General features: G+C 42.1%; 1 protein-coding gene across 11 annotated transcripts in view; it reads right to left on the bottom strand.

Annotated features, from left to right (window-relative positions):
• Positions 1–812: 812 nt before the first annotated feature.
• Positions 813–23,805, bottom strand: part of EIF3A (eukaryotic translation initiation factor 3 subunit A) — a 53,219-nt gene continuing 30,226 nt past the window's right edge. The window contains exons 12-24 of one of the 11 annotated variants that reach the window (XM_039547727.1): positions 22,061–22,408; positions 21,128–21,232; positions 20,615–20,728; positions 20,152–20,274; positions 18,310–18,463; positions 17,022–17,206; positions 13,917–14,005; positions 7,455–7,895; positions 7,372–7,424; positions 6,877–7,341; positions 5,963–6,137; positions 4,544–4,731; positions 813–2,096 (exon numbers count right to left, since the gene is read on the bottom strand). In XM_039547727.1, coding sequence (XP_039403661.1) covers positions 1,837–2,096; positions 4,544–4,731; positions 5,963–6,137; positions 6,877–7,341; positions 7,372–7,424; positions 7,455–7,895; positions 13,917–14,005; positions 17,022–17,206; positions 18,310–18,463; positions 20,152–20,274; positions 20,615–20,728; positions 21,128–21,232; positions 22,061–22,408 — 2,700 coding nt within the window. In that variant the 3' untranslated portion in view covers positions 813–1,836. Of the gene's footprint in view, positions 2,097–4,543; positions 4,732–5,962; positions 6,138–6,876; positions 7,896–13,916; positions 14,006–17,021; positions 17,207–18,309; positions 18,464–20,151; positions 20,275–20,614; positions 20,729–21,127; positions 21,233–22,060; positions 22,409–23,805 lie in introns of all 11 variants that reach the window. The other 10 variants (XM_039547721.1, XM_039547731.1, XM_039547725.1 and 7 more) reach the window with 10 other exon arrangements.

The following is a 23,805-nucleotide window of genomic DNA, read 5'->3' on the forward strand; positions in this document are numbered from 1 at the left end:
CTACTAAAATGATCAGTAAACATTACGATTGTAAAGTTGCCATCTTTGAGTTAACAGGCCACTAAGATGAATGGGAGCAGGTCACATCTCTGACTCCTTTAGGTTGTGAGCAGACCCAAAGACATGTCTGTGTGTACTTTATTCAGATTCTCAAAGTTGTCACAAGGGATCAAATTATTATTTTTTTTAAATGTAAACTTCAGATTCTGGAATTGATATCTGCTGCAAGGGAAGGATTTCCACAGTGGCAGAATCTTAGAAAAGAGAATCATGACTATACACATCATGTATCCCAAATAAGTAGTTTTACTCTGGGGAAAAATTGGTTTGTATAGTCATTTTTCAGACTGAGTGCACTTTAGGGACAACTGCAAGTATCATCAAAAGACTGTCCAATGAGTACTGGTGGGTAGTGTACTATGTTATCACTGAGAGACTTGGGTCCTATTGTCTAGTTCCATCTCTCACAGAATAGTAAGAGGATACAGAGGTAGTCCAGGGTATTGCTTTGCAGCAATTGCTATGCCAAGCACGGAGAAGAGCTGACAACTCCAAAGACACACCCATCCAACCCTCAAAGGAAGATGGCTGTGGAGGTGAAGGGACAAGAGAAGGAGCATAACTTAAGTTCATGTTTGTCATAAATGAATCATCGCATTTCCCGTCAGAACACCATACAAGAGGAAAGTTATGCTCTTTCATTTGGGACAGAAAAGGGTAGGTATGGCGGAAGGGAGTAAATTAAGCAGCTTGCCTTTTTCATATAAAAATACATCAGTAATGTTAATTAAAAAGTCAATACACGGTAGAAGCTAATTCTATAAGTTGTTTATTTACCATTGAAGAGAAACACAGCAGCATGTTCTGTGTTGGCTTCAATAAGACCAGATAGTTAATGATTAACATCGTTACTGCACCCCAGAATTGAAGTCAGTCAACACAGCCATTACTACAAAGCACTTGTTGAAAAGGAAACCATTTACCCTGAAGACAAAGTTGGGGAAATAAATCTGAACAATTCCTCCAAAACCACACATTTTAAATATGACAATATTTATAAATGCTTGAAAGGCATGAATTATCCAGTAATGGAAAAAGCAGTTCTGCTGTTGGCAAAACAAAATACTCAGCAGTATGTGGACCATAACGCTTGAGGTCTAAAGATGTTTTGTTTACTGCAGCAATATTCCTTATTAGAACGACTGCAAAATGATTTCATAGGCATTCAAGTAAAATCATAGAAAATATCCCCGTGTAGCTAATGTTCAGAATGTTTACTGTAATTTAAATTTAAACAACTTACTGAATTCAGATGATAAAATACCTCACAAAAACCTCTTGCCCTCAAAAATACCTCAGTAGGGGAGGGGTTTTTATAGTTCATCTTGGCCAATTATGGAAATTAATCCAGCTCCATCTTTTCAATAATGTGACCATTTTATGGGAGATTTGTTTTCAACTGCATGTTCTGTGATGTAAATCATACCCCATTCCAAATTAAGAATTATATTTTTTAAAAAGGTCTGTTTTAGTTTGAGATAAGTGTTGCTCAAGATAGCTACAGAGTTCACATTTTTATTTTAGCAACAAGTGATCTGTGAAATATGCAACATTTGTCATTTCAGAAACGGGCATTCAATTTCCAACCTTCTGCTGCTAGTTTTGTGCATGATCAATCTATATATGAGTAAGTAATACAGGCTCATGCTTTCATGTTATCTCAAAACATTTGTCAAAGAATACCAATTCCGAATGTTTATAAAGCACAAATATAATAATCTGTGGATTTGATCAAATCAACCCTAAAACACCTGTTTAAACTGTTTAGTTTTTGAATTAACGTCGTACAGTGGTCCATCCATCTTCATCTGTTTCATGTTTAGTGCGACGAAGAGATTCGCGTTCTTTTTCTGTTCTCCAGGACCCCTTCTCGCTCTCTGCATCCCTCTCCCTATCTTTTGAAATAGGAGGAGGAGCAGCAGCGGGAGCAGCAGCAGGAACAGGAGTCGGAGCTGGAGCCGGAGCAGCTCGCCGGATAGTTTCACGTTCTTCTCCACGTTCTTCTTTTCTGTCGTCACCACGCCGCCATGAACTCGCTAAAAACGTGCAAGATCATTAGAAACCACTTTTTTGGTATTACTACAGTCCCTTACAAGAGTTTAAATCAACAAGCCCAGCACTGATAGTTTAATTCAGTGGTTCTCAAACTTTAACATACTGGAACCACTGCTCCCATGTAACAATACAGCAAGATGGTGGTGACACCCATGTTCAGAGCTCATGGTTTTATTTTACAGTATTGTAATGAAAGCCTGCCAATAGTAACCCGTTATTTTTTCAGTTGCTCAGAACTAGCCTTTATCTGGCGAGAGCTCTGTCTAATGTACATTATAATAAATTCACTGTTTTTGTAGCTAAAAAACAAACAAATTATTAGCCCATAAGTATCAAATGTTGAGAACTTAAAATATCTGGCTAGAAAACAGTTGAGTTTCATAACAAAATGAATCCTAAAAACTGAAAACCCCCAAATTTTGTGTAAATGGGGAGAAGGTTTTAGGTATGCTCTGTCTCAAAAAAACCCTGCAAATTCTATCAGCTTGTTGGCAAAGTTTACAAGTAACAGAAGTTTCACTGGGTTATTAACACCTCATCCTGCACATAAGAGTGCTCTGGAATGCTACGGTATAGGAAACTACTTATTTCACAGTAGAGATAAGAAGTTGAAGAACAATCAGTTTTACAATAATGTGGAAGCTAAATTGAAAACAACTCCACCAGAGAGGTCCTTTGGGGCCATCTGCCTGTCCCAAGTCAGGGTAAAGGAGGAGGGTTGGGCGTGGGGCTAGCAACTCCACCCTGTAAAAATCAGCTTGCTACAGAAACGCCAACAATAGAGTTAACAGAGACTTTTAGCCTAGAAAAAGAAGGGTCTTCAACTCGAAGATGCAAGACGCTGGGTGGTGAAAGCCACGAGGAAGCCACTAAGCCGATCACCCTTCTTACAACCAGGAGGATTACCATCGGCACATGGAATGTGAGGACCATGTACGAGTCAGGAAAGACGGCGCAGGTTGCAGCAGAGATGAGGAGCAACAACCTGACCCTACTAGGAAAAGAGGCCGCCCAAGAAATACCTGGCGACGCGACCTTCAGGTTGATAGCAAAAAAATGGGCTATACCTGGAACCAGCTAGAGCAAATGGCCCAGGATAGAAGACTATGGAGATCTGTGGTTGGCGGCCCATACCCCGGTTGGGGTGACGGGCATGAATGAATAAATGATAAATTGAAAACACTTTCAAATACCAAACTTAACATAGTTTAAAAAAAAAAAACTCAGCGCTGAAAACCAGTTCCCCTTCCTTTCACTTGCCAAGAGGTCTTGTGCTGCATTTTCTGCACCATTTTTATCAGTTAGGACCAGTTTCAGAGCAGCCTCCCTATTCTGGATTGAAGCAAATGGGACTTAAGCACATGCACTGTGGGTGTAATGAGAGCGTGTACGCACCTGGTAAGTCAGATGTGGATTCAAATCCCTCCTCTAAATCAGGAAGAGAGATGATTTGAATCCACATCTCCAACTCTCTCTTTGGCTCAATTAATATTTAAGTTTTTCTACAAAATGGAATTGCTTCAATAGGAAAGATGAAGAGCAACCCACCCCAGAACAGCTTGCAACGTGATTAGGGTGCTCGCATGGGTGCAGTGGTGGAGACAAGTCTCTGCTCCAGAATGGGGATTTAAACCTAGGTCTCCTGCATCCCAGGCAAATGCCCTAACCACAGGGCTAAAGATAGTAAAGTGGGATGGACTGACAGTTTGCTGGCCTGAAAACTTTTCCCTGGTCAACATGATCGGGTCAAATTCGTGAATAGCCTCAGGCCAGCCAATGGTGCATGTTTTGGTGAATAAACTATTTGCCCCAAAACATTTCACCCTGCTCTCCTAGTGACATTTTTAATAGTCTCATTCTTTCATTTCTGATCTGTATCCCAAATGACAATCTACTGGGATAAAAATTTAAAAAAAAATAAAAAAAAAAATTCAGAGCCAGATTCGCATTTACACCAGGGCCCCTTCCCTTTATACCATTCCGACAGTAGGGACTGACAGTAAAAGGGTATATATGTAATTTAAATGGGTATATATGTAATTTACTCCACTTCAAGGTCCTTTTACATTACCAGAGCGATGTAAAGGGGCCATTAATGTAAGCCCTGGTCTACACTGGGGGGGGAAATCAATCTAAGTTACGCAACTTCAGCTACGTGAATAATGTAGCCGAAGTTGATGTACTTAGATTGACTTACCATGGTTTCTTCACCGCGGTGAATCGACTGCTGCCGCTCCCCAGTCATCTCTGCCTGTGCCTCTCACTGCGCTGGAGTACAGGAGCCAACGGGAGAGGGCTCGGGGGTCAATTTATCGCCTCTAGACTAGACACGATAAATCGCTGCCCACCAATCCGGCGGGTAGCGTAGACATACCCTAAATGATCCCCAGCGACAAATATTTCAACTGCTATGGGGAAACAAACATACTTTCTTCACGGTCTGTTCTGATTGGAGGTCCTCTTCTATCTCTATCATCACCACGACGATCTCTCAGGTCACGAACACCCCGGTCATCTCTCATGTCACGACCACCTCTATCCCATTCGTCTCGACGACTTGAATCTCTCCAGCTGGAAACTTCCTCAGCTGGTCCTCTTCTCCAGCCAGCCTCATCCCTTTTGCCATTTAAAAATAAATAAAAGTAAGACTAACCTTTATACTCTGGCTTCTGCTGCAGTGAACACAGCAGTGTTAAAATGGCAAGTTATTTGAAACAGACAGTTTCAACCTGATGCTGTACCAGGCACACATGGCACCATTTATGAGAAAACATTATTGGAGTTTAAAGTTAAGATTTCATTTTAGTGAAACCTAGGGTCAACGCTCAATTCTGACTAAGAAAAGGACTGCAATCATACACCTCTACCCCGATATAATGCAGTCCTCCGGAGTTAAAAAAAAAAAAAAAAAATCTTACCGCACTATAGGTGAGACCACATATCATCGAACTTGCTTTAGCCCCCCTGCTCCTTGTCCCCTGAGCACCCCCTCCAGAGACTCCTGTCCCTAATCACCCCTAGGACTCCACCCCCTACCCAACCCCCCTGCTCGCTGTTCCCTGACTGCCCCAACCCCTATCCACAACCCGCAGCCCCCTGACAGGCACTCACCGGCAGTGGCGGGAAGCGGAGCAGTCCGGCCCCAGCCCGCTACACTCTACTAGCTCCCAGCTGTGGCGCTCCGCTTCCACTGCTGCGGGTAAATGCGGGGAGATTGGGGAAAGGATGCCCCCTGTACCCCCCCCCACACACACACACACTCAACTGCAGCGGGAAGCGGAGCGACGCAGCCCTCGCTGAGGGGTGGGGAAGGTCCCACACTCACCGGCAGCAGGAAGCGGAGCAGCCCGGCCCCAGCCCGCTCCACTCTACCAGCTCCCAGCCACGGTGCTCCACCTCCCACCGCAGGTGAGTACGGAGGGCATCCTTTCCCCAACCTCCACGCGCTCACCGGAAGCGGAGCAACCCGGCCCTGGCCCGCTCCACTTCGCCAGCTCCCAGCCGCGGCTCTCCACTTCCCCCGTACTCACCAGCAGCGGGGCATCCTTTCCCCAACCTCCCCACACTCACCAGCGGTGGAAAGCGGAGCACCCCGGCTGGCAGCTGACGCACTGATCCGCGGGAGAGCTGCTTTACCGTGTTATATCGGGGTAGAGGTGTGTTTGAAAGTGAGCAGTAAAACATTTTGTGGCTGCTTTTGGGAACAATTAGTGTTTTCTTCACAATATGAATAATCAATATAATTTGTTTATTGCTTTAAAGATGTGACTAATTTCACGAAAGAGGAAAAAAGCTGATGGCTTTTAAAAAACTCCTATCAATATTGTTAACAATAGAAAAATCAAACCTTGGACGTCTGAAGCGATCATCCCGATCAAGGTCACGATCTTTGTCAAACTCACGATCCTTTTCATTTTCATCAATATCTTTATCTCTATCCAACTCACGGTCTTCCGAAGGTCTGGAGTCTCGCGGGGGTCCCCAGCTGTCTTCGCGAGCTTTCTCTCGTTCTCTCCATCCGCCTGTTAGGAACAAAAGGAATCCAATTTTTTTCTGACTAACTTGGAGTAGTCGAGAGAGAAGGGTTTACTTGCCTTCACGGCAACTGTGATTCTGCTTCAAGCTTTTGTCCATTTGGCTCCCACCTTGAGTGGGATCCACAAAGACTTGAAGAAGAACCTATGTTTAATGTAGGTCAGGTGCCTCAATCACGGGAAGAAATCCATACTCCCCATAGTAGTTCAGCACAGGGCAGAATAAAAATCTGTATTTTTTAGGGCATGTCTTCACTAGCAGAGCTTTAACGTGGCTGTGTAAAAAACCACCTCCACGAAGGGAATAGCTCCCAGCGCTGGTGCACTGTCTACAGTGGCACTTCGCAGTTCACAAGACAAATTCCCAGCATTAATATTTGACCTTTAAATATTTGCTACAGAAGTAATAAATATTGATTTAAAAAAAAATCCACAGTAAAATGAAAAGGATCATTTAGAATGAGGGACATCCAAATTAGCCAGATTGATCCAGCCATTTGCAACAGAAAATTAATAGACTCATACTGATTCCTAGTTTGAATTAGAGCGTATCTTTCAGAAACACACCTAATCTTGGTTTAAAAATAACACACAGAGCTAGCTCCAGTTATTTCTGCTATCTCAAGTATCTAGTACTTAATATACATCTTAAACTCAGAAAATTTCATTTTTGGAAGAGGGATAGAATTATGAAAAAATCCATAGTTTAATTACAAAATTATTTTACCTGGTTTACCAAATGGTCTCCAAGGACCAGGTCTTGAATCATCACTACGCCTGGGCCCTCTGTCATCATCCCCACCACGCCATGGACCCCTGTCGTCATCACGTCTTGAGAGTCGATCCTCATCTGCACTACGCCAGGGGCCTCTGTCCTCATCTCGTCTAGAAATTCTGTCATCATCCAGGCCCCGCCTAGGTCCCCTGTCATCATCTGCAGTGCGCCAACTCCCCCTGTCGTCATCCAGGCCCCGCCTGGGCCCCCTGTCGTCATCCAGGCCCCGCCTGGGCCCCCTGTCGTCATCCAGGCCCCGCCTGGGCCCCCTGTCGTCATCCAGGCCCCGCCTGGGCCCCCTGTCGTCATCTGCAGTGCGCCAACTCCCCCTATCCTCATCCAGCCCGCGCCTGGGACCCCTATCCTCATCCAGCCCGCGCCTGGGACCCCTATCCTCATCCAGCCCGCGCCTGGGACCCCTATCCTCATCCAGCCCGCGCCTGGGACCCCTATCCTCATCTGCAGTACGCCAACTCCCCCTGTCGTCATCCAGGCCCCGCCTGGGCCCCCTGTCGTCATCCAGGCCCCGCCTGGGCCCCCTGTCGTCATCCAGGCCCCGCCTGGGCCCCCTGTCGTCATCCAGGCCCCGCCTCGGCCCCCTGTCGTCATCCAGGCCCCGCCTCGGCCCCCTGTCGTCATCTGCAGTGCGCCAACTCCCTCTGTCCTGATCTACACCCCGCCTAGGTCCCCCATCCTCGTCCACACCCCGCCTGGGTCCCCCGTCCTCATCCCGCTTGGGTTCCCCATCCTCGTCCCGCCTGGGTTCCCTATCCTCGTCCCGCCTGGGTTCCCCATCCTCGTCCACGCCCCGCATGGGTTCCCTGTCTTGGTCCACATCCTGCTTGGGGGCTCTGTCTTCATTTGCTTCCCGGGAAGAAGGCTCTTTCTCTTCAACACCACCACGTCTAAGCAGATCATCTCCTCTTCGGAAAGGTCTTTCATCATCACGCCCTTCTCCACGGCGCCATTCCCTATTAAATCATGTGGAAAGTGAAGAAAGGTTTATGTATTAGAGCAGTGGGTCCAACCTGTGGCCCTTGAAGGTGCACGTTATGAAGAAAGTGTGTAATTGACTGCAAGTTGAAAATATGTTCCCCAACCAGTCCCCTCGCTATTTCTAACTGGAAGTGTCTAAATCAGCCTCATCACTGTCAAAAGGAGGTAGGAGGCATCACCTCCCCCGTTGCCCCAGAAACTGCTCTGAGCAGCTGTTGTCCCTTCTAGGCTACAGCTGCTCCCCTAATGGCTACCTGCTGAACTGCAAAGAGAATAAGTCTGGCTGCTCCACTGACTCTTCCCTGCTGATTTGTGGGAATCCAAGAAGAGCAGGAAAGGCATTTGAGGGGCTCTGCCAGAGTCTAAGCCCTGGCCTACACTGGGGGTCGGGGGGGGGGGGGGGAAGAGATCGATCTAAGTTACACAACTTCAGCTATGTGAATAACGTAGCTGAAGTCAACGTACTTAGATCTACTCACCACGGTGTCCTCACTGCGGTGAGTCGGCTGCTGACGCGCCCCCATCGACTCCGCCTGTGCCTCTTGGCCCGGTGGAGTACAGGAGTTGGGGGGAGGGGCCTTACCCCATCCGCATCCCCCCCTCCCAGAGCCGCAGCCCCACTCCAGGCCCCAGCTCTGGGGGGCGCGGACAGGAATGGGAGGGGGGCCATGAGGTAAAAAGTTTGGGGACCACTGGTCTAAGGGATGGATTGCTCCCATCTCTTCCTCACACAGCGCAGTCCAGAAGTTGGTAACCAACAATCACATACAGGTCCATCACAGCAGCCTTGGAATGCTTTAACTGGCAACAGTCCCATAGGGATCATAATCTAACTTGGAATGGTCGGAAGACAATGCGCTCCTGGCCTCTCATCTTCCTCACCCTCTGTGCTAGGTGGCTGCAAGTAGGGAGGTACAGGATATTGACAGACTATGCCCTCTGGGGACTACCCCCTTCTGAAGTGATGCAAAGGGAGCACAGCAATGGCAGAATCTGCGCCATAATACTTATTGTGGCTCCCTGATCTTTTGAAATATGTTTCGTCCTCAAAGCTGAAAAGATTGGATACCACTGGATACGAGTGTGAGCTTTCTTCCTTGTCATTACTCAAGATATATTGTTTATTTTAATGCTTCACCAAGTGCTCTATATACATTTGACCTCTTCATTCACAACAGCACTGAATACAGTAAGGATGGCATCTATTTTACATATTTATACAGGTCATATGCCATGGTTCTGTCAAGAGGTGAAGGTTTCCTCCCAATTTTAGGAAATTAATTAAACTATTTGTGGGGAACGAGGGGCAGTTTACTATGAAGATGGCATCCGATGAAGTGGGCATTCACCCACGAAAGCTCATGCTGCAAAACGTCTGTTAGTCTATAAGGTGCCACAGGAGTCTTTGCTGCTCTTATGCAGATGGAGGGTGGTTTGTGTCTTTTAGGAATTACAAATTGAGGTGTTAACCTGGATTTGAATGTCTGATGAATTGGAAAAGAAATGAAACAGTAGAAATGCACATTATTGGACTGCTTAGAGGTAAACCACAAAGATTTGGTTAAAAAAAATAATACTGTGGGATTCCAACAAGAGGGGAAGAGTATGCCACTGTTAATTTGACACAACCCATACCTCAACAATCTTGAGGAATCTGAGCTACAGCTTCCTGTTTCTGCTTCCAGAATGAGGGAGAGTACAATTACCTTTAACAATGAGACGGCAATTCTATTCTAGACTCCTATTTGCACTCAAATTGGAGAATTCTCTTTCAAGCTAAAGTTTTTCTTACTCAGTCTCTGGTGAAAGGTGACTGTTTAGGAACACTAACAAAATTAGCTGTATGGGTGCTCTAAGCTGACAGAAGTTGTGATACCTATAACCATAGCAAAAGAAAGTCTACAACTCAGATTCCTCAGGGTCTTAAGAAGGTAATAGTAAAATACTGTGCCAATTACTTCTGCTAATCTTTGTACATGACTGTGAAATAATTCTTCAGATGGAAAGAAAAGTCAGGAGATAGGTACTGATTAGGGGCAACTGGGAGCTCTGTCAACTGTGAATATGGCTCTCTACTTAAATTCCCTTTAGAAATTAAATATGTTTATTGACATTAGAAAGCGAATTGTAATCTCAGTCAAACATACTAACATATAGGGAATGACGTGCACACTTGTAGGAGGCTAACATACAGAATGTTCTATAGGAGGATATCTTGCAGCAAAAACTAATGATCAGACAAGATTATTATTCAGTTCATTACAGAATGGCAGCAGCCAGTCCACACTCAAGACCGCAACCCAATTTCCGTTATAAGGTTTATGAGGCTTAAAGTAGGATGCCTTTGCAATTCAGGTAGAATTTTTCTACCAAGTTTCATGCTAATCAAACGGGGGGAGGATCTGGTACTAGGATCTCTAACTTTTCCCCAATCCTGGTGGATGACAGTAGTTTAAGAATTCTTATGCTCACTCATAACTCAAAAAGTACATAAGATACACACATGAAATACACGTCAGGCCTTTTTTTCCATTATCAGAAGCACATAAAAAACTATTTGGGGCTCCTCTGGGGAGCAATACGAGTCATGCAAAAGCAATGGATCACCATCACTGATATTTTTTTAAGAACAAGTTAGACAAACATCTATCAAGGATGGTCTAGATATACTTATTCCTGCTTTGGCACAGAGGGAATACACTACAGGACCTATTAAGGTCCTGTCCAGCCCTACATTTCTATGATAGCTGAAATAATATCATCCCCTGTGATGAATTCCAGGGTCGTCTTCTGGTCCCTCTCAGGAATTAGAAGTGCTTATTGTGAACAATCTCTATTTTCCCTAAAATGGGTGATCTGGAAACAGACACTCCTGTTAAGGGTGCATTCTAGAGCAACTGCCATCCTTCTAAGATCAATCTACTTTTTTGATGGAGAGGTAATATTTTATATAATGTTTTTAGGGGTGATAAGTTCCTCACTCTGTGACACACACTGCACAGCCTCTATTCAGTTATAAACTTATTTTCCTTGGCTGTTTTGGCAAATTGCAGATATTATCTGGAAGATTACTAATTTTGTTGCCCAGATTCTAAGAGATTTATGCTTTCTTTTGTTTCTTATGTTCACTATCTTCCTTGTATGGTGAAGGTTGACTCTCCATTGACTAGACACAGGTTCTCAACCAGGGGTTTGCAAACACACCCAGCATGTGTCAGGACTACCCTCTCCTTATGGCTAGGGAGGGGGAAATCTGCAATTTTTTCTTGTTGTAACACAGGGTCATGGTCCAGAAAAGGTTGAGGACAACTGGGACAAATTGACAGCTAAGATGACCACCCTGAAGTCCTGGGTAATCAGTGTGAGGCCTGCCTGCACTCTTCAAGTAGTTCCACGATTATGGACTGTCATATGGCTCTTGGCATTTGAGTGATGAATTAAATGGTTTCAAATGAAAAATCTACGTTTGCAAGACAATCTCTGAATTTCCTTACCTTTACTAGTGTCCATGGGACGATTCCAACATGACACTATTTGTGCTAGGAGCTGTAGGCATAAACTAAATATGTGTTCCTGCTGCTGCTCTGTGTTCTGCCCTCTATCTCACTGCCTCTGCCTTAATTCAGAAATAGATTTCTGAACATTTTATTCAGTTGCAGTCAAATCTACATTACTACACTAGAGTCCTATATAGATTAACACATTCCTTGTACACCCAGACTACCACTAAAACCAATGAGACTTTTGGGTGCACAGATAATACAGGACCCCTAGCCTTCATCTTAAGCAATGTCAGAAAGTATTATGGCTGGATTTGACTTTAATTACTCTCTTGGGACAAATTAAAAGAATTGGTCAAGAAAACGTTCAATAGCCTTGCATATTAGCCTGTACTGATTTTGATTCCTCTCTCAACATTGTAACTGCATGGAAGAGAAAGAAAAAAGTTCTAACCGATGCAGAGTTCCCAAAGACCTATATTTCTCCTTCTGTGCAGTCATTCTCAAAATCCTCTCAGTTATCAGTGAACGTACCCAAATATCCTAAAATATTCAGACCCAGGATAAGCATTTTAGCAAAAGAACAGTCTCAAAATACTGAGTCCTTAAACTCTCCCTTTTCAGTTTGTTTCCCTTCTCAATTCATGACATTTCTTTAGCTCTTAGTTTCAGCTTGCAGCATATATTTTCAACTTCTGTAAGGCCACATCTACACTATCCGGTGGATTGGCGGATAGTAATTGGTCTATCGGGGATCGATTTATCGCATCTCGTCTAGATGTGATAAATCGATCCCCGAATTGATGCCCGTACTCCACCTCGGCGGGAGGAGTAAGCGGAGTCGATGGGGGAGCTGCGGCGGTCGACTTGCCGCTGTGAGGACGGCCAGGTAAGTCGAACTAAGATACTTTGACTTCAGCTACACTAGTTGCATATCTTAGATCGATCCCGATCCCCCCCCGAATGTAGACCAGCCCTTAGATATCCTGGATTTTGAATTTCTTGCAAGGCTTTGAATTTTTGTTACAAAGTTCTTCTCTCTCAATTTCTTAATGGAGAATTCCTAATATGACAGGTCATCACAAAGTCTATATCTAGTCACTCTCTTTCCCTCATTTTGAGCTCTGCAGAAAATCATTTAAGTAAAGATGATGGTTGATTAGGCTGCAGATTTAGCAAAGGAAAAATCATATAAGCAGCTGCTGGTCTATTAGAGGTTTGGTGGCATCCACTGGATTTAATGTAAAGGTTTAAATAAACCAGGAAGTTTAATTGTATTCAGTGTTCTAGATAAAAGGATGCTTGGATAAAAGCAGGATAGAGTTTGGATGGGTGTTTATCATATCTTATCACAAGTCCCCTCTTCCCTATTTGCATTTTTAAATAGCTATACTCCTTCTGTCTTACTTTGGAATCCTTACAAAGGAGTTTTAAAAAATCCTTGAGGATAAGCAACAAGAACACCACACCAGTTACTACAGGTGTGAAAACTTTTTTTTCTTCGAGTGATTGCCCAATGCATTCCAGTTAGGTGATTCTATGAGAGAATGAGATGACATGAAGTAAGCCTGCATGTCATAGGGCAAACCAATCTCTCCCCCGGATAGAGGGGAATGATGGTCCCCAAGGTGACCATGCGAGCCTGTTAGCACTGCTTCTGGCACACCTCAGCCCACGTCTGGACCTCTTGCAAGAGACACTTTGCTGAGGGAGAGAGGTCCCTGAGAAGGACAGGGAGGGTGGGTGGGGGGGCGGGACAAAAATGAAAAGGCGTATCCTGCTGGACTGACTTTGCAACACCCAGCTGTCCGATGTCAAATGGACCACGCCGAAAAAAATGGAAAGGCGGTTGTAAATAACGGGGAAGGATCCGTAAGAGAGATGCGCGCATGCGCCGATGCCAAGGTCCGAGCCCCCTCCTGAGCGCGCCGAGGGCAGCCGTGATAGAGGATCTGGAGGACCTCTTTCCCTCTCCCAAAGGCCGGAAAGAACTCCTGACGAGATGTTGATGGCAGGAGCTAATGTTAAGCTGCATAGTAGACGGAGCCGAGTAGAGGCACGCCGGCAGGCGGCGCTTGCGGGGGGCGCTGGGGCAGGTTGGGTGCAGTTCTCTCGGGTCGCCGGGGCGTGTTGGGAGGACCAACGCCGGAGAGAGTGGAGCAGGGTGGGAATAGCCAGTCGGGGGTGCAGTACTTACGCGCCGACCGCCACAGGCTGTGCTGAAGAAGAGAAGCGGGGAGCCAGCATTTTTTTTTTTTTTTTGTCCCGCACAAGGGGCGCAATGCCACTCGACGGAGCGCGTCCGCGCATTACCATTGATCGGGTCCTCATCCTCCTGGACCTCCCTGGATGCATTGGAGCAATCACTCGAAGAAGAACTTTCAAAGATGCAAATGCTGGCCATAATAGAGGCAAAGGCTATTCAGACTGACAACAGGAAGAGTGCCTACAAATTAGGGGCCCAACAACCATGATGCTGGATTTCCCTCTACTTACCTCTCTGGTGGTGCTCGTCTCCATTCTGATTCTGGCTCAGCTGTTCGTCTCCAGGTGTTGTCAGCATCTCTATCACCCCAACGAGATTCCTATATTCACCACAAGTCAACAGTAGCATCAGCTTTGGTAGCACAAAAATACAGAACTTCTAATATTTGCAATCCATTCACTTAACATCATGCTCTGGCATCAATTAAGCTGATGTTCTCTACAATGTAATGCTTGAATAACTGTAAATTGGCTGAGCTAAGGAACAGACCTATCAGATAATATGATACAAGTAATATTTCTTTAGGTTTAAATTCTAGATTAATACAACAAAAAGTTTACTAGAGCTAATTAAGTACATGAGTAATAGTGTGGTGTGACTTTAAGCAGCAGCTAGCTTTTTTAGCTAAGAAATATATTAGAACTCAACTCAAAGACAGTTTAAATGAATGCACTACCATAAACAGCAGCAGATGTCCAGTCACTTCAATCCAACTTTTTAAAAAGTGTTCTTCATTCATTACATGATATGACCCACTATTGTTATAAGGTTTTACTTGGTTGTAAGTGTTTACAGGTACTATGGATACAGAGTACCTTTACACATTTGTGTGTCTATGAAGTCTATCTAGATGTCTAGATATCAAGCACAAGCTCAAGATGGCTAAACCAGAGCTCCTAATCTTCCCAAATCACCTCCTTTTTCAATCACTGTGAACATCACCACCGTCCTGCCTGTCACTCAGACCTGTAATCTGTGCATCATCTTTGACTTGGATCTCTCTCTAGATCCCTACATTCAGGCTATGTTTAAATCTTGCAAATTCTCTCTCATCCAACCTCATATCTCAAATACAACCTCCTTTTCTCTAGCCTTGACAAATGCAGTTGTGCCCCATTCATATCCATTCAGAATACTGATGCAAAGATCATTCTTCTAGTCTATCGCTTTCATCATGTCACCTACCCCTCTTTGAATCCCTCCCGTAGCAACCCCTCCTCTATCGCAAATATAACCTGCTTGTCTTCACTTTCAAAGAAAAGCCCTCTACAGCCTTTCACCTCCTATTTGCTACTGAAATGTTGACTCTTGCCTTCGATTGGCCACTGATGCCAGCGTCCATTACCCACATGCTCAATTTTCAAACAAGCACCTTTGTGCTTTCTCCCCTGCTATGCATTATGCTTGGGAGGAGCTCTCCATAATCATCTGCAAAGCTACCTTATTATCCTCCTTCAAACTCTCTGTTGTTGTGATGCCTACAAAAAGATTTGACAACGGTTAAGCAGCTGGGGCACTGATACTGTTGATCATGCTGACTAATACTGCCTTAATGTTTCCTTATATTCCCCTATCAATATCAATCTGTTGTCTCTCTCATTTTATAATTATGATTATAAGCCCTCTGGAGGCAGGGACCATCTTTTTGTTCTGTGTTTGTAAAGCACTTAACACAGTTTTTTTGTGATTCACAGACACTCCATTTTACACAGAAGCTATTTAGCATATGATATTTTTATAGTTAAATCCCTGGAAGTGAATATTAGGCATAGCAATAATCAATGATCCATTTTACAAAGCAAATTTTCTCCTACTAGCAAACAAAAATAGACCATTTTTATCTAATCCTGAAACAGTTTCATTTACTCTGTACGAGATATAGAAGACGATAGATTTGCTTACAGATTAGTCATATGAATGACTGATTTTCATATAGCCATCCACTCACTTAGAACAGTGACCTTCAAAATTGGATCCAACATAGAAAGACATTTAAAGCTACTTGGTCAATGGTGTTTCCAAGCCCCTAAATTTGTATTTCAATATGGGCTTTATGCCCTACAAAGCCTAGCTCCTCCTCCAGAAGGGATATATGTAAGTTTTTATACAACCTGTTTGTTATAGAAATAACTTTTCACACATTCATTACAATGACTCAAACAGAAAAAAGACAGTCAGTGAGAGAGTAGGCCCTTTTGCAACAGTTGTGATTAAACATTCAGTTTCTGACTGAAAAGTTTTCCCTGTACTAGAATATGTACATGTAGTAGTGCTAGTAAGCAGTACTAAATTGAGAGCCCCGTAGATAAAGTTCTCTCTGCACAAAAGATCACAGTTAACTACCTAGGATCATGCAATCCTTGCTTTCAGTGAGTCTGCCAGTTGTGAAGGCATTTTTTGGGTGATATGGATACCTGTTCCCTAGGAGCTGGAAATCAACTTTTTCACATAGGCAAATTAGTAATGGACAAGAGTATCACCTGGTATTAAATGAGCTGGTGGTTTTAGATAGCCAAACAAATGTTTGCTAAGAACAACCACTTTTCCAAAAATATTTGTAGAAGAGTACTTCTACAAGTACTTCTACTTGTTTCAGTATCTCCTTGAATGACACATCAAAAGGAGGACCTAAAACAAGCTTTCCCATTAGCAAGCATTAAAAATTAGAAAATTTCAAAGTTTTTCATAGGTAAGTTGCAGGATGTAACACACATTTTTGGAATGACTTTATTATTATTATGCCAATCCCCAAAATAATGACACAATTTAACTTATGAGTTTGGATTTTTTTTAAATTGTTATTTCTAGTGTACTCTACTGGGAAATTGCATTATTTCAGTCCTATTTTATAGTATATTTTCAAAATGATAGCTTCTGATTTTGTAAAGATATTTTTTAGTCCTTCACTCTTCTAATCTAATATAGTGAGCAGGTTTATTTTTATGTTTAGACTGGAGTTTCCCTTTAATGGCTATTCTAATTCACAACTTTAGCATAAGTCATTACAATTTTGTTCCTCATTGGTCCCTCCCAATTCATCTGCGCTGACCACAATTAAATCTATTCTCCACCCCTTTAAACATATTGGTTCAATTTGTTGATAACTAATTTTCTGTGGCCAATGAATAAATTGTCAATTGCTAGCACCCAAATATTAACTTCTGAACTAGACAAGCAAATAAGCACACAGAATTTAAGTAAACTTTTCCTTACAGGTTGTACACCTCTACACGACTTTCATTAGCCCACCTAAACTGCATTTTCAACTCCTTACAAAATAGAGAGAGAGAGGAAGAGCAATCAGCCAATTAAAAAACAAAAACAAATCACAATACCCTTCTTGAAAGTGGGTCATCAAGACCCCTCCGCTCCTCCTCTCTGCGACGCTCCCTCTCTTCAATTTCCTGCTCTCTCTGACGTTTTTTCCTCTCTACTTCTTCTAGTTTTCTGACACGCTCCTGGTATTCACGCTGTTCCTCCTCACGTTTTTCACGCTCAATACGTTCCTTCTCTTCGAGCTCTGCAACAAGAATTTGTATTCTTTTGAAAAAAAATAAAATAAACTACCAATAGAGCAAATCCTCTCTGAGAGCAGTTTATAACTGGAGGAAAAAAAGAAAGGGTACACAATAGTCCTCCTCCCACCCACAAACATCTAAGTAACTATTGTAGTATTTGTGAACAGCAGCATTCTTCTTTTGAAAGTAATTAACGCCTACGTGACAGAAAAAAACAAAAAAATTGATCAACTTGATATCTGGCACAACAGCTGTTGGATATTCAATAAAGAAACCATGCAGGTATCTATTTATTGCTGCACAAATCAAATTTATTAATACTAAAAGTGTGAAATACTAGTTAACACCAAAACAACTTTGATGTACCTCAGGCATGGGCAATTAGTTCTTCTTAAGGATGTGTCAAAAAACGCAACTAATTATTTCATAAGCCAGATACAAAAATCCCGAATGAAGATAAGATTTTAAGATGTTTTATAAAGAATACAGACCAGACACTTCAGGGCTTCAGTCATCCATTAACAGCAGGTTGGGAAAATATTTGCCCTATGGAAAGTTATTTCATATTTGTCCAATCTAAGGATTTCCAAGCATCATCTTCTAAAGTCTCGGGTACTAGCCACCACAGACAGAAGATACTGGACTAGAGAGAATACTCCAATTATCCGATATGGTAATTCTTGTGTTCTCAGTCTGGCAAAAATGTTCCCTCTATTTTTTTTCTCCTCATGTACAGAAAGAAAGAATGTAAGAACTCTAATCTGAAACCTCTGAATACAGACTCTCCAACTCCCATTCTTACTCTATCCCCTCCTTCATTCATTATTGCCTCTTCATTCCACACACCTCTGCCCTTAGTGTGTCTGTCTGTACACAGAGAGAGACTGCCAGCAACCTGGGTGGCTGCACAAGCATGCATCTCACAAGATGCACTGTCTGGTTGCAATGAATAGAGAACTTCCCTGCGAATGGAAAGGAACAGAAAAATTTCCTACTATCCAATGGAACACAGTGACCTATACTTGACTTTGAAAGATTTTGGGACGCTTCAAGAAGGAATGAAATACAATATCAGTTTATTCAGTGCATGTCTCTTAAATTTTACCTTTAAGCATTTTTTCTTCTTGCAATCTCTGCTCTTCCTCCTCCTTTTCTCTGTAATAAGAAATACGCCTCTCCTCTTTGCGTTGTCTCTTACGTTCCTCCAAACGATTATGTCTTTCTTCTGCTAACCTTTCTTCGAACTGTTTGAGTTTTTCCTGAAAAATAGCAAGACTACAAGTAAAACCTTCAGAACTCAATCCAACAGCCAGAGAATTATTTAGGTCACTGAACAAAGATGCAAAGAACTACAAAATAGTAATGTCAACAAATTTTGCAGTAGTCATCTTCCCATCCACTAGCAATTTTACGGGGTGATGGTTAAACTTTCCTCCTGCCAACCCCCTTCTGGGAAGTTAAGAATAAAGGGATGCAATGGTCTACCTCTGAGAAACGGAATCAGCATCCGCAATGCTAGTGCTTTGTTTCCTCAGAAACCCAAGTATGATAAACAGATGCCCAATCTCTCAGAAATCACAGGTAGTGCCCCAAAAAGAGTTGTACATAGCTACCAGAAAGCTGCTAAAACCTCTTCCCTCTTTAACAAGATAATTTAAATTCCTACTTTTGCGGAATATTGATTTTGACAGTTTCTCATATTCCTAAAAATCTCAGGAAAAACTCTGAAGAGGTAACCCCTAAAGACAATAGATACATTTTTAAGATGATAATTTTCCCTTCTAAATTCCATAATATTTATGGGAGGAATACTGCTAAATCTCCAATACACTGCAGAGAAATTCAGTGAACAATGTTTAAAAGGGGACTGGATAAATTCATGGTGGCTAAGTCCATAAATGGCTATTAGCCAGGATGGGTAAGAATGGTGTCCCTAGCCTCTGTTCATCAGAGGATGGAGATGGATGGCAGGAGAGAGATCATTTGATCATTGCCTGTTAGGTTCACTCCCTCAGGGGCACCTGGCATTGGCCACTGTCGGTAGACAGATACTGGGCTAGATGGACCTTTGGTCTGACCCGGTACGGCCTTTCTTATGTTCTTATGTATGTTCTTATGAAGTTTTCAAAGTGCTAGAACAGGAAACTAAGTCACACAATTTCAATTGCATCTCTCCTCCCCTTTCATTTATCTAATTTAGGTATGACCTGTTCAGGTCAGGAACCTAGTCTCATATCTAAAATACCAGAGATACCTGGGTAACATATAAGTGATCTGCTGAATCAACTAAAAAGACAGAACTGAAACACAAGAATAGTGTTAAATTAAGTCTGTTCTTTAGATTAGAAACATTTTCGTGATTACTCTAACCAGATGAGCAACTCCAAATTGTGGTCTGTGGATTATTTGTGGTCTAGAAGAGCTGACTGGTCACATGCTGCTGGCTCTCCCTCATTTCCATCTGCTAAACCACATTGAAAGGCAGCTAAAATACATCTAATGTTTTAATAATTACTTTTCCATGTAAGCAACTGTGGTAGATGCCACAGCAATTTTAAATGGCAGTGCCTGGGAAGTGTCAGGGTCTGCCAGATCATCAAGTGGACATCTCCGCTCCCATGCACACTTCATTAATATAACTCTCAATGAAAGAACGAGGCCTCTCTGGAATTACAAAATTGTTCTGTGGCTCAATGTCACATTGTGGCCATCACCGTTTGTCTTTTAAAGGGTCAACTGTCTAAATTTGAATTCTTCTAGATTGCCAGAAAGGGTTTTTCCCCCAGAGTTTCAGAAAAATAGCAGGGCAACATCTTTTTAGTTTAAACAGACATTATCTTGTCTAGCTCCATTTATTAATTCATTTGTATTTTTCAAGTGGAACACTGAACTCACAAATTAAGTACTTTATAGAAATGCTTTTCCAACAAGAACACATGATGTTTACCTGATAAATGGACTGTCGTGCTGCCTTGAGCCTAGATACAAATAAGTCTTTATCCTCCACCATCCTTGACATCCTGTTCTTATGCTCCAAGGCTTTTTCGCGTTCCAGCTGCATTGTGCTGATCTACAAATATGCAAAAGTAAAAATATTAACAATTTTTTAAAATTACATATTTGTCTTTATAACACACAACAAATCCCCTAAGGATGTTTAACTCTCAGAGCCCACAACCAGAGGCAGCTTATCAGACAGCTGCCACTTTCTCTAGCTGGACTGACACAAAAGACATTGCTATCCATGAGTGGGAAAAAAATAATGAGAAACCGAAATAATCCCCTATGAACTAAATCACATCTCCCCTTCTTGGACTGAGCTGGACAAGGGAAAGCATACATATGGCACAGACCTAGTTTTTATATTGAACACCAAATGATGCTGCTATATGAAATCAAAATATCCTTACCCTTTCTTCTTCTTGCTGTTCCCACAGGTCCATATCTCGGATTCTTTGTTCTTCATAGGCAGTCTTTATCAGAGGAATTTCTTCCAAGCGCTTTGCTCTTTCAAAATAGTCAATCTAAATATAGAAAACCAAACATATTATACCTATAATGTATAAAATAAAGACCAAATCTGGTATGCTAAAAAAATATTTCTATTTCACCCAATATATTTGCTGCCTCAGTATTCCCAGCATATTCGTCTTTGAAACATGCAAAATTGCACCAGTTTAATCCAAGGTGTGATTTTAAACCAATTTAGTTAAATTGGTGCAGATATATGTGTAGAGACTCAAATCAATTAAAACCTGGCTTGTATGAATCCAGCTTGCTCCTGTATCTCTAAAGCAGCAAGGTAAACTGATACTGTTTTAAAATCAGTATAAAAGTGTATCCAAACAGGGGTTCACAATGGTTTAACTAAACCTGTGTACGTTTCTATACAGCCACGCCCATATTCTTGTTGCTTTATATACCTTCTTTTCCTGATTCTTCAGACGTTCTTGGAGTTCCTTCTTTTCTTTCTCCAGCTGTTCAACCTGTTTAGCCATGATGAAGTCAGGGTCCAATTCTTCAAGATCCTACAATCAGATATTAAAGTTAATAAACAGTACAGAAAGCAAACAGTTGTTTCCTGGCATGAATGCAGTCTCCTATGTTTACTTTCTTTTTTTTTGCAATTTCTCATTTAACTTTCAAACTAGTTGACTTTCTGAATATTTTTAGGCTCCTGTTAGTGTCTGTTGTGTAACTTGCATTCTTCTTTGAAGACGTCATGGATTTTTAATCTGAATTCTAACTAAGGCCTGGTCTACACTGGGTGTGTGGGGGGGGTTCGATCTAAGGTACGCAACTTCAGCTACGCGAATAGCGTAGCTGAAGTCGAAGTACCTTAGTTCGAATTACTTACCCGTCCTCACGGCGCGGGATCGACGTCCGCGGCTCCCCCGTCGACTCCGCCACCGCCGTTTGCGGTGGTGGAGTTCCGGAGTCGACGGGAGCACGTTTGGAGTTCGATATATCGCGTCTAGATGAGACGTGATATATTGAACTCCGAGAAATCGATTGCTACCCGCCGATATGGCAGGTCATGAAGACGTACCCTAAGATATAGTCCCGTTGTCACGGTACGATTTGGATATCTATTTCATGTTTTATTACTAGGTAGGTATCTAGATGGTAGAAATCTTCAGCCCCCTCTCAAATGGCTGGACTTCTTTCCTACATGTAAATAGCTCCTATCCCAATGATTGATCAAATATTTAAATTGCCCAAATTGGTAGTCTCATATTTTTAGGAATGTCTTACTGACATAAAAACAAAACAGGTGGAGAATATGAAACTTAGGCAGCTGAATAACAGTACAAGAATCTAGAATAAATTCAATATTCCAGTAATAAGTTGCTTACCTCAATATCAATATCTTTGAATGCCTTGGCTCCCAGTTCAGTCTTCTTAATCTGCTCCAAGCGTTCACGAACAGTTTTCTTTTTTATTTGCTCATGTTCTTGCAGAATACGCTCCTTCTCTCTCTCTTTTGCCTCCTGGCGCAGTCTCTCTTCTTCAGCTTTACGAACTTTTTGAAGTTCAGCTTCACGCTGTTCCAACTCTTCTTTCTCACGCTGAATGTTTAGACTTTCAAGACGCTCCTTTCTCTCCTCTATAGTTTGACGACGAGCAAGGATACGCTGATGCTCTTTCCTTGAATTTTTTAAGTAAGCAGTGACAGCTAACTGATGTTGTTCTTCCTTCTCTTGCTGAATGCAAATTAAGAACAAGACAGAAAATTGGTTGGTATCCCTTTAAAATTCCCAAGTCATAAGAAAGTGAAACATTATAAACCAGACAACTCAAAGTCATCTTATTTCCTATATTTGGTAACTGCATGAAAAACTTTACTGAAACTAAACTCATGGTTCCCAATCCTGTAAACATATACAAGTAGCAGTCTCAAAGGGAATACTCACATGCAAAAAAGTTAAACATGTTAAGCATTCCAGTATTCAATCAACACTCTATGAAGTGTGTCCTAGCTGTGAAATTTTTGAACTTCCTTAAAAAAAATCCATTTGGTCTGAAAATATTTTACATACCATTGTAACAATAATAGCTATGATTCTACAACTGAGAGATGAAAAAACACTTTTTTCAGTTTGTTTTTACCCACTAAATAGCACTTTATGTATAGCCAGTTTCACTTGTACAATCATTTAATGTGTTTTCCATGTTTCTATGGATCTTTTATACAGCAACAGGGGAGAGAAAGTTGTAGGATCACAAAAACTGACAGGATGACTCAGAAGCAAATGCATTATCTGAGACTATTTTAAATTCATTTATAAAAAATAACTAGGTTTCACATAGATTTTTAAGTATCTTCTGCCATTTCTTCTTTACTCACCACCCGTCCCCCACCATCACACCTTAGCTAATCAGCCACTGCAGAGTTTTACAAAGAGAACAAAGAGAAGCAGCATGTACATTTCTTTGACTACAAAGAGGAGTCCTGCTACTGGGGGAGAAGGGGAATAGGAAGAAAGTGGGGAGGGAGGAAAGGCTTAACGAGAACTTTAAAAATGTCACCCATATGCACTGTAGTGAATCTGACACAGTTACAGAGTGTGTTGATATAGTAGCAAAGTTCTGGAAGTAACATAAAAAAAAACCTACTTGATTTACAGCTTGCAACTGTAACCACAAAGGGGGTTTGATTTTAAAATCAGAACTCTTGAGTTTCTGAATTTCTTTGCAGGTACAACTGCAAGCATTTACATATCTAATTAGCTGACTGCACCTGCAAGTCAAGCAGATGTTTAAACTGTGGGCCAGCTTAGGCCAATTAATAGAAACTGGCCAAAGTCTGCTGTCCCAACATCATAACAAAACTATATTATTTGGAAAACATTTAAAGGACTATAAAGAAATGGTTTAAGCACAACATTTCAGGATATGTTCAGCCAACACAAGTACTGGGTAACTTGCATTACACAATATGCACTCATAAGACTGATGAGCATATACCGTGGAATACTGTGTTATTGCCTACTTTATACTTATATAGATGGAAATTCTTGATAAATCGTGGTTGAAATATTAAGATTACTCTAAAAAAGGGAGTAATACTGTAACTTGTACACATTGTTAAAGGACTTCT

This window comes from Mauremys reevesii, linkage group 7, assembly GCF_016161935.1.
Source record: "Mauremys reevesii isolate NIE-2019 linkage group 7, ASM1616193v1, whole genome shotgun sequence".
Lineage (NCBI taxonomy): Eukaryota > Metazoa > Chordata > Testudines > Geoemydidae > Mauremys > Mauremys reevesii.